Source organism: Aphelocoma coerulescens, unplaced genomic scaffold, assembly GCF_041296385.1.
Source record: "Aphelocoma coerulescens isolate FSJ_1873_10779 unplaced genomic scaffold, UR_Acoe_1.0 HiC_scaffold_487, whole genome shotgun sequence".
NCBI lineage: Eukaryota > Metazoa > Chordata > Aves > Passeriformes > Corvidae > Aphelocoma > Aphelocoma coerulescens.
This window is the reverse complement of record NW_027183831.1, coordinates 1-11445: the sequence shown is the minus strand read 5'-3', so window position 1 is coordinate 11445 and position 11445 is coordinate 1. Positions and strand designations below refer to the sequence as shown.

The 11445-nt window shown below is 58.8% G+C and overlaps 1 protein-coding gene across 1 annotated transcript; it reads right to left on the bottom strand.

Annotated features, from left to right (window-relative positions):
• Window positions 1-1028: 1028 nt before the first annotated feature.
• On the bottom strand, window positions 1029-7867 carry LOC138101811 (solute carrier family 2, facilitated glucose transporter member 4-like). Its single transcript, XM_068999590.1, has 5 exons — window positions 7863-7867; window positions 7426-7531; window positions 5971-6066; window positions 4823-5026; window positions 1029-1407 (listed from the first exon to the last, which is right to left on the bottom strand). The coding sequence occupies exons 1-5, from the start codon at window positions 7865-7867 to the stop codon at window positions 1195-1197; spliced, it is 624 nt and encodes a 207-aa protein (XP_068855691.1). The 3' UTR covers window positions 1029-1194.
• Window positions 7868-11445: the final 3578 nt, after the last annotated feature.

Below are 11445 nucleotides of genomic sequence, written 5' to 3'. Positions count from 1 at the left end.
GGGAGCGGCGGGAACGGCGCGTGCGCGGAGCGGGGCGGGAGAGGGAGGGGCGGGGTGGGGGAAGGAGCTGCGCATGCGCGCGGAGGGGAGGAGGGAGGAGCGCGGCGGGATCTGCGCATGCGCGCGGCCGCCGCCTCCGCCCGCCGCGAGGGGGTGGGGTTACAGCGGCGCGGCAGCGCCCCGGCCGGGCGAAGTCTCGCGAGAGTTGGGAGGCGCGGAGGGAAAAGCGGGCAGGGCGGTGCGGTCTCGCGAGAGTTTGGGGTGGGCAGGGATGGCCCCGCCGGTGCGGTTGGTATCGCGAGGTTTTGCTGAGGTGAGGCGCGGGGGGAAGTCGCGCGAGATTTGGAGCACGCGGAGCGTGAGGCGGAATGGGCCCAACCCCTCCCCCCCCCCTCCCATCTCAGGCCTCTTTTGGGGGGGGGGGCGTTGTCGCCATGGTAACCCTGCCGGCACCGCTCGTTATGCAAATGAGCTTAATGACGCTGATCGCCTCATTCTCCCCGCTCCCGCGCCGGGATTTATGTAAATTTTATGCAAACGCACCCGGCGGGGAGAGCGGCGGGCGGGGGGAGGTTCCATTACTGCGCATGCGCCGCCCGGCCGCCGCTCACGTGGCGCCCCCTCCCCCGCCGCGTGCGCGCCACGAGGCTCTCGGCCAATCAGAGCCCGCTCTGCCGCGGATCGACCAATGGCGTGCGAGGAGGGGCGTGGCCTCCGTGGAGGGGCGGGGCCAGCGGAGCCCTGAGGGCGTTTTGGGCCCCTCCCCCCCTCCCCCCTCAGCAGCGGAAATTTGGGGACCCCCCCCCCCCCCAAAATTGGGCCCCGCTTTGGGGATGGGGTCAATTCCCCGTCCCCCCCCCAGCCCAGCAGGACCCCCCCCAAACCCCCTCCCCCACCCCAAAACCGCCCCCCACCCCCCCATTTTGAGGTCCCCCCCAAAAAACCCTCAGGAAACCCCCAAAAATTCCGGGGTGCGCTCCCCTCCCCCCCCCCCACCAACACCCCCCCCCCCAAAAAAAATCCCGCTGATTTCTCCACACCTTTATTTACAATCCAGGCCCCTCCCCCCGAGGGTGGGGACCCCCCAAAAAATCCCCAAAAAAACCAAAAAAACAAAAAAAAAGGGGGGGGGAGGGGGCGCCCCTAAATCGGCCCCAAAATGCGTCCAAATTGGGGGGGGGGGGGGTCCCTTTTTTAGGGTTCCTCGTGGGTGGCAAGGCACTGGAGCTCCGTGTCCTTCTCGGGGGGCTGCAGCAGGGTCGAGGGGGGCAAATTTTGGGGGTCCCCGTCCCCCCCCGAGGTGGGGAAGGGGCGGCCGCGGGTTTCGGGGAGCAGCAGGAAGGTGAAGAGAGCGAAGCCCCCCAGGAGCCCCCCGAAAAGGAGGAAGACGAAAGGGCCCAGAGCGTCCTGAGGGGAGGGGAAAGGGTTAAAAAAAAAATCCAACCTGGAACGCCCCAAAAAAAAAACCGCGCTCGAGGAAAGCCAAAAAAAACGCCGTAAATTCACCCCGAAATTTCCTGTTGAAAATCTTCCCCCCCCCCCCCCCCCCAAAATCGCCCCCAAAAAGCGCTGCAGCAGCGCCTAAAAGGCACAAAGTCACCCCAAATATCCCCAAATCCCCCTGGAATGCCCCAAAACTCCCTAAAAACCTTCCCAAATCCCCTTGAAATGACCGAAAACCTCCCCAAAACCCCCAAAATCCCCTTGAAATGCCCCAAAATCCCCCCCAAACCCCCCAAATCCCCCTGAAATGCCCCAACCCCCCAAATCCCCCTGAAATGCCCTAAAACTCCCCAAAACCTTCCCAAATCCCCCTGAAATGCCCTAAAACTCCCCAAAAACCTTCCCAAATCCCCTTGAAATGCCCTAAAACCTCCCCAAAACCTTCCCAAATCCCCCTGAAATGCCCTAAAACCCCCCCAAATCCGCCTGAAATGCCCCAAAATCCCCCCAAACCCCGGTACCTGCAGGGCAGGGAAGGCCATGGCCACCCCAAAACCCCCACCTGGAGCCCCAAAACCACCCCAAACCTCCCCAAAACCACCCCAAACCCACCCCAAACCCCCCTTTCCCGAGCCCCTGGCACCCCATAACCCACCCTAAACCCCCCAAAACCCCCCAAAATCCCCCCAAAATCCCCCCAAAATCCCAGTACCTGCAGGGCAGGGAAGGCCATGGCCACCCCAAAACCCCCACCTGGAGCCCTAAAACCACCCCAAAACCCCCCCAAAACCACCCCAAACCCCCCTTTCCCGAGCCCCTGGCACCCCATAACCCACCCTAAACCCCCCAAAACCCCCCAAAATCCCCCAAAATCCCAGTACCTGGAAGGCAGGGAAGGTCAGGGCCACCTAATCCACCTCCAAAATCCCCCTGAAACCTCCCCAAAACCCCCCTAAAACCCCCCCAAACCCCCCTTTCCCGAGCCCCTGGCACCCCATAACCCACCCTAAACACCCCAAAACCCCCCAAAAACCCCCAAAATCCCCCCAAAATCCCGGTACCTGCAGGGCGGGGAAGGCCATGGCCACCCCAAAACCCCCACCTGTCCCACCTGGAGCCCCAAAACCCCCCCAAACCCCCCTTTCCCGAGCCCCTGGGACCCCATAACCCACCCTAAACACCCCAAAACCCCCCAAAAACCCCCAAAACCCCGGTACCTGCAGGGCGGGGAAGGCCATGGCCACCCCAAAACCCCCACCTGGAGCCCTAAAACCACCCCAAAACCCCCCCAAAACCACCCCAACCCCCCCCCAAACCCCCCTTTCCCGAGCCCCTGGCACCCCATAACCCACCCTAAACCCCCCAAAACCCCCCAAAATCCCCCCAAAATCCCAGTACCTGCAGGGCGGGGAAGGCCATGGCCACCCCAAAACCCCCACCTGGAGCCCCAAAACCACCCCAAAACCCCCCCAAAACCACCCCAAACCCCCCTTTCCCGAGCCCCTGGCACCCCATAACCCACCCTAAACCCCCCAAAACCCCCCAAAAACCCCCAAAATCCCCCAAAATCCCGGTACCTGCAGGGCAGGGAAGGCCATGGCCACCCCAAAACCCCCACCTGGAGCCCCAAAACCACCCCAAACCACCCCAAAACCCCCCCAAACCCCCCTTTCCCGAGCCCCTGGCACCCCATAACCCACCCTAAACCCCCCAAAACCCCCCAAAAACCCCCAAAATCCCCCCAAAATCCCCCAAACCCCGGTACCTGCAGGGCAGGGAAGGCCATGGCCACCCCAAAACCCCCACCTGGAGCCCTAAAACCACCCCAAACCACCCCAAAACCACCCCAAACCCCCCTTTCCCGAGCCCCTGGCACCCCATAACCCACCCTAAACACCCCAAAACCCCCCAAAAACCCCCAAAATCCCAGTACCTGGAAGGCAGGGAAGGTCAGGGCCACCTAAACCACCTCCAAAATCCCCCTGAAACCACCCCAAAACCCCCCTAAAACCACCCCAAACCCCCCTTTCCCGAGCCCCTGGCACCCCATAACCCACCCTAAACCCCCCAAAATCCCCCAAACCCCGGTACCTGCAGGGCGGGGAAGGCCATGGCCACCCCAAAACCCCCACCTGTCCCACCTGGAGCCCCAAAACCACCCCAAAACCCCCCCAAACCCCCCTTTCCCGAGCCCCTGGCACCCCATAACCCACCCTAAACCCCCCAAAACCCCCCAAAAACCCCCCCAAATCCCCCCAAACCCCGGTACCTGGAGAGCAGGGAAGGCCATGGCCACCCCAAAACCCCCACCTGTCCCACCTGGAGCCCCAAAACCACCCCAAACCACTCCAAACCCCCCTTTCCTGAGGCCCTGGCACCCCATAACCCACCCTAAACATCCCAAAACCCCCCAAAAACCCCCAAAATCCCCCCAAAATCCCAGTACCTGCAGGGCGGGGAAGGCCATGGCCACCCCAAAACCCCCACCTGTCCCACCTGGAACCCCAACACCACCCCAAACCTCCCCAAACCACTCCAAACCCCCCTTTCCTGAGGCCCTGGTGCCCTTGGGACCCCATAACCCACCCTAAACACCCCAAAACCCCCCAAAAACCCCCAAAATCCCCCAAAATCCCGGTACCTGGAAGGCAGGGAAGGCCATGGCCACCTAAACCACCTCCAAAATCCCCCTGAAACCTCCCCAAAACCACCCCAAACCCACCCAAAACCCCCCCAAAACCACCCCAAACCCCCCTTTCCCGAGCCCCTGGCACCCCATAACCCACCCTAAACACCCCAAAACCCCCCAAAACCCCCCAAAACCCCCCAAACCCCGGTACCTGCAGGGCGGGGAAGGCCATGGCCACCCCAAAACCCCCACCTGGAGCCCTAAAACCACCCCAAAACCCCCCCAAAACCACCCCAAACCCCTCCCAAACCCCCCTTTCCCGAGCCCCTGGCACCCCATAACCCACCCTAAACACCCCAAAACCCCCCAAAAACCCCCAAAATCCCCCAAAATCCCGGTACCTGGAAGGCAGGGAAGGTCAGGGCCACCTAAACCACCTCCAAAATCCCCCTGAAACCTCCCCAAAACCACCCCAAACCCCCCTTTCCCGAGCCCCTGGCACCCCATAACCCACCCTAAACCCCCCAAAACCCCCCAAAACCCCCCAAAATCCCCCCAAAATCCCAGTACCTGGAAGGCAGGGAAGGCCATGGCCACCTAAACCACCTCCAAAATCCCCCTGAAACCTCCCCAAAACCCCCCTAAAATCACCCCAAACCCCCCTTTCCCGAGCCCCTGGCACCCCATAACCCACCCTAAACCCCCCAAAACCCCCCAAAACCCCCCAAAATCCCCCCAAAACCCCGGTACCTGCAGGGCGGGGAAGGCCATGGCCACGGCCGTGTTGCTGGCCCAATTGACCAGCCCGGCCAAGCCCAGCGCGGCCCCGCGCGGCCCCGGCGGGAAGAGCTCGGCCCCGACGAACCAGGGCAGGGGGCCCGGACCCACCGCGAAAAACCCCACAAAGGCCAGGGCGGCCCCGAGGGCCAGAGCGCCCCACACGGGACCCCCGAGCTGGGGGGAAAAGGGGGTGGGGGGGACCCCAAAAGTCAGGGGGGAATAGAGAAGGGGAAGGGGGAAATGGGGGGTTTTGGGGGGGGGGGGGTTTGGGGGTTTTGGGGGGGGATTTGGGGGGGATTTGGGGGGATTTGGGGGGGTTTGGGGGGGATTTGGGGGATGTTGGGGGGATTCGGGGGGGAATTGGGGGGGAATTTATGGGGATTTGAGGGGGTTTGGGGGGGATTTGGGGGATTTTGAGGGGATTTGGGGGGGAATTGGGGGGGATTTAGAGGGAGTTGGGGGATTTGAGGCGGTTTGGGGGGGATTTGGGGGGTTTTGGCGTAATTTTCGGGGGATTGGGTGGATTTGGGGGGTTTTTGGGCGAGATTTGAGGGATTTGGGGGATTTGGGGGGGGATTTGGGGAGATTTGAGGGATTTGGGGGGGATTTGAGGGGGTTGGGGGGATTTGAGGGGATTGGGGGGGATTTGGGGGGGATTTGGGGGGGTTTGGGGGATTTTGGAGGGATTAGGGAGGATTTGGGGGATTTGAGGGGGATTTTGGGGGAGATTTGAGGGATTTGGGGGATTGGGGGGGGCATTTGGGGAGATTCGAGGGATTTTGGGGAGTTTTGGGGGATTTTGGGGGGATTTGGAGGGGAATTGGGGGGGATTTTGGGGATTTGGGGGGGATTTGGGGGGATTTGGGGAGATTTGAGGGATTTTGGGGAGTTTTGGGGGATTTTGGGGGGATTTCGAGGGGAATTGGGGGGATTTGGGGGATTTTGGGGGGGATTTTGGGGGGATTTGGGGAGATTTGAGGGATTTCAGGGAGATTTGAGGTGGATTAGGGGGATTTTGGGGGGTTTTGAGAGATTTTGGGGGTTCAGGTGAAATTTAGGGGTTCAGGGTCAGATTTTGGGGGATTTCAGGTGAATTTTGGGGGGTCCCCCCCGCTCACCTTGAGGGCCAGGCCCAGCGTCCCAGCGCATCCCATCATTCCCAGTAAGCCCACCAGCTGCAGCAGCCGGCGCCCCGCCCGCTCCACCAGCACCACCTGCGGGGGGGGCGGGGCCTCAGCCGGGGACACGCCCACCCCTGAGACCACGCCCACTGGGGACCACGCCCCCAATGGCCACACCCTGAAGCGACCACGCCCACCAGGTCCACACCCCAAAATGACCACGCCCTCAGGACCACACCCTGAAGTGGCCACGCCCACTGGGGCCACGCCCCCGAAATGACCGCACCCCCAATGACCACACCCAGATGAGGCCACGCCCACCGTGACCACACCCTGAAGTGGCCACGCCCACCAGGACCCCACCCGGAAGTGGCCACACCCCCCAGGACCACACCCTGAAGTGACCACGCCCCCAATGGCCACAACCTGAAGTGACCACGCCCAGCAGGACCACACCCCAAAATGGCCACGCCCTCAGGACCACACCTTTAGGAGGCCACGCCCACCAGGACCACACCTGATGAGGCCACGCCCACCATGACCACACCCCAAAATGGTCATGCCCCCAGGACCACACCTTAAAGAGACCACGCCCCCAAAAACCACACCCCAAAGTGGCCACGCCCCCCGGACCACACCCTGAGCCCACGCCCACCTGGGACCCACCCTGAAGTGGCCACGCCCCCCAAAACGCCCTGAGGAGGTCACGCCCACCAGGACCACACCCTGAAGTGGCCACGCCCCCATGACCACACCCAGATGAGGCCACGCCCACCGTGACCACACCCTGAAGTGGCCACACCCACCAGGACCACACCCCGAAGTGGCCACGCCCACCTGGACCCCACCCAGAAGTGGCCACACCCACCAGGACCCCACACAGAAGTGGCCACGCCCCCAATGGCCACACCCTGAATTGACCACGCCCACCGTGACCACACCCCAAAACGACCACGCCCCCAGGACCACACCTTTATGAGGCCACGCCCACCAGGACCACGCCCTGAAGAGACCACGCCCACCAAAACCACACCCTGAAGTGGCCACGCCCACCAGGACCCCAACTTAAAGTGACCACGCCCCCAATGGCCACACCCTGAATTGACCACGCCCACCATGACCACACCCCGAATTGACCACACCCCGAATTGACCACGCCCACCATGACCACACCCCCGAATTGACCACACCCCCAATGACCACACCCTGATTTGACCACACCCTGATTTGACCACACCCTGATTTGACCACACCCCGAATGGACCACGCCCACCATGACCACACCCCGGTGAGACCACGCCCACCCTGCGACCCCCACCCTCAGGCCCCGCCCTCCTGGGGTGACCCAGGAGCCCCTCCCCCCCTTTCCCAGGGCGTGTCCCCTCCCCTCCCCCGCCCCCCGCATGGGCAGTGGGCGTGGCCGGGGGGGCGTGGCCGGGGGGCGGGGCTCACCGACAGGGCGGTGGCGGCCACGTTGACCACGCCGGTGCCGATGGTGCCGACGGCAGGGTCCTGCAGCCCCCGCCCCCTCAAAGATGGACGTCGAGTAGTAGAAGATCTGCGGAGGGGGCGTGGTCAGCGCCGAGCCACGCCCTCCCAAGCCACGCCCCCCACATCCGGCCACGCCCCTTTCTGGTAAGCCACGCCCTCTTTCCATCATTTCCCGCCCCTTTTTCCTCATTTCCCACCCATTTTCCCTCATTTTTGTCCGATTTTCCTCATTTCCCGCCCTTTTTCCCCCTTTCCCACCCGTTTTCCCTCATTTCCCACCCGTTTTCCCTCATTTCCTGCCCATTATTCCCTCATTTCCCGCCCCTTTTTCCTCATTTCCCGCCCGTTTTCCCTCATTTCCTGCCTCATTTCCCGCCCCGTTTTCCCTCATTTCCTACCTCATTTCCCGCCCATTTTCCCTCATTTCCTGCCCGTTTTTCCTCATTTCCAGCCCATTTTCCTCATTTCCCATCCCTTTATCCTCATTTCCTGCCTCATTTCCCGCCCATTTTCCCTCATTTCCCGTCCCTTTTTCCCCATTTCCCACCCCTTTTTCCTCATTTCCGCCTATTTTCCCTCATTCCATCGCAGCTTTTTCCTTATTTCCTGCCTCATTTCCGCCCATTTTTCCCCATTTTCCACCCATTTTTCCCCCATTTCCCACCCCTTTTTCCCCATTTCCTGCCCCATTTCCCACCCGTTTTCCCTCATTTCCCGCCCCTTTTTCCTCATTTCCTGCCCCTTTTTCCCCCCTTCCCACCCGTTTTTCCTCATTTCCCGCCCATTTTCCTCATTTCCCGTCCCTTTTTTCCCATTTCCCGCCCATTTTTCCTCATTTCCCGCCCATTTTCCTCATTTCCCGTCCCTTTTTCCCCATTTACCACCCATTTTTCCCCCTTTCCCACCCGTTTTTCCTCATTTCCCGCCCACTTTCCCTCATTCCCGTCCCTTTGCAGGTCCAGGCTGCTCGTGGCCACGCCCACTGCCACGCCCCTTTCTGATAAACCACGCCCCCTTTTCCTCATTTCCCGCCCTTTTTCCTCATTTCCCGCCCTTTTTTCCTCATTTCCCGCCCATTTTTCCTCATTTCCTGCCTCATTTCCCGCCTGTTTTTCCTCATTTCCCGCCCATTTTTCCCTCATTTCCCACCCCTTTTTCCTCATTTCCCGCCCCTTTTTCCCCATTTCCCACCCCTTTTTCCTCATTTCCTGCCTCATTTCCCACCCATTTTTCCTCATTTCCCGCCCCTTTTTCCTCATTTCCCACCCATTTTTCCTCATTTCCCACCCATTTTTCCCTCATTTCCCGCCCATTTTTCCTCATTTCCCGCCCATTTTTCCTCATTTCCTGCCTCATTTCTTGCCTGTTTTTCCCCATTTCCCGCCCCTTTTTCCCTCATTTCCCGCCCCTTTTTCCTCATTTCCCTCCCATTTTTCCCCATTTCCCACCCCTTTTTCCTCATTTCCTGCCTCATTTCCCACCCATTTTTCCTCATTTCCCGCCCATTTTTCCCTCATTTCCCGCCCATTTTTCCCCATTTCCCGCCCCTTTTTCCCCATTTCCCACCCCTTTTTCCTCATTTCCTGCCTCATTTCCCGCCTGTTTTTCCCCATTTCCCGCCCCTTTTTCCCTCATTTCCCACCCCTTTTTCCTCATTTCCCGCCCATTTTTCCCTCATTTCCCGCCCATTTTTCCTCATTTCCCACCCATTTTTCCTCATTTCCTGCCTCATTTCCCACCCATTTTTCCTCATTTCCCGCCCATTTTTCCTCATTTCCCGCCCATTTTTCCTCATTTCCTGCCTCATTTCCCACCCATTTTTCCCTCATTTCCCGCCCATTTTTCCTCATTTCCCGCCCCTTTTTCCCCATTTCCCACCCCTTTTTCCTCATTTCCTGCCTCATTTCCCACCCATTTTTCCTCATTTCCCGTCCCTTTTTCCCCATTTCCCGCCCATTTTTCCTCATTTCCCACCCGTTTTCCCTCATTTCCCGCCCCTTTTTCCTCATTTCCCGCCCATTTTCCTCATTTCCCGTCCCTTTTTCCCCATTTCCCACCCATTTTTCCCCCTTTCCCACCCGTTTTTCCTCATTTCCCGGCCATTTTCCCTCATTCCCGTCCCTTTGCATGTCCAGGCTGCTCGTGGCCACGCCCACTGCCACGCCCCTTTCTGATAAACCACGCCCCCTTTTCCTCATTTCCCGCCCTTTTTCCTCATTTCCCGCCCATTTTTCCCTCATTTCCCGCTCGTTTTTTCCCTCATTTCCCGCCCATTTTCCCTCATTTCCCGCCCATTTTTCCCCATTTCCCGCCCCTTTTTCCTCATTTCCCGCCTATTTTCCCTCATTCCCATTGCTTTTTCCTTATTTCCTGCCTCATTTCCCGCCCATTTTTCCCCATTTTCCACCCATTTTTCCCCCATTTCCCATCCCTTTGTCCTCATTTCCTGCCCCATTTCCCGCCCCCTTTCCATCATTTCCCGCCCGTTTTCCCTCATTCCCATCCCCTTTTTCCTCATTTCCTGCCTCATTTCCCACCCATTTTTCCTCATTTCCCGCCCATTTTTCCCTCATTTCCCGCCCATTTTTCCTCATTTCCTGCCTCATTTCCCACCCATTTTTCCTCATTTCCCGCCCCTTTTTCCCCATTTCACGCCCCTTTTTCCTCATTTCCCGCCCATTTTTCCTCATTTCCTGCCTCATTTCCCACCCATTTTTCCTCATTTCCCGCCCATTTTTCCCTCATTTCCCGCCCATTTTTCCTCATTTCCCGCCCATTTTTCCTCATTTCCCACCCATTTTTCCTCATTTCCTGCCTCATTTCCCACCCATTTTTCCTCATTTCTCGCCCATTTTTCCCTCATTTCCCGCCCATTTTTCCTCATTTCCCGCCCATTTTTCCTCATTTCCTGCCTCATTTCCCGCCCGTTTTTCCTCATTTCCCACCCATTTTTCCTCATTTCCCGCCCATTTTTCCTCATTTCTCGCCCCTTTTTCCCCATTTCCCGCCCATTTTTCCTCATTTCCCTCCCATTTTTCCCCATTTCCCACCCCTTTTTCCTCATTTCCTGCCTCATTTCCCACCCATTTTTCCCTCATTTCCCGCCCCTTTTTCCCCATTTCCCACCCCTTTTTCCTCATTTCCTGCCTCATTTCCCACCCATTTTTCCTCATTTCTCGCCCATTTTTCCCTCATTTCCCGCCCATTTTTCCTCATTTCCCGCCCATTTTTCCTCATTTCCCACCCATTTTTCCTCATTTCCTGCCTCATTTCCCGCCCATTTTTCCTCATTTCCCGCCCCTTTTTCCCCATTTCCCACCCCTTTTTCCTCATTTCCCACCCATTTTTCCTCATTTCCTGCCTCATTTCCCACCCATTTTTCCTCATTTCCCGCCCATTTTTCCTCATTTCCCGCCCATTTTTCCTCATTTCCCACCCCTTTTTCCTCATTTCCTGCCTCATTTCCCGCCCGTTTTTCCCCATTTCCCGCCCATTTGTCCCCATTTCCCGCCCCTTTTTCCTCATTTCCCGCCCATTTTCCCTCATTCCCGTCCCCTTTTTCCTCATTTCCTGCCTCATTTCCCGCCCATTTTTCCTCATTTCCCGCCCCTTTTTCCCCATTTCCCACCCCTTTTTCCTCATTTCCCACCCATTTTTCCTCATTTCCTGCCTCATTTCCCACCCATTTTTCCTCATTTCCCGCCCATTTTTCCCTCATTTCCCGCCCATTTTTCCTCATTTCCCGCCCATTTTTCCTCATTTCCTGCCTCATTTCCCGCCTGTTTTTCCCCATTTCCCGCCCCTTTTTCCCTCATTTCCCGCCCCTTTTTCCCCATTTCCCGCCCATTTTTCCTCATTTCCCTCCCATTTTTCCCCATTTCCCACCCCTTTTTCCTCATTTCCTGCCTCATTTCCCGCCCGTTTTTCCCCATTTCCCGCCCGTTTTTCCCCATTTCCCGTCCATTTTCCCGTTTTTACCGC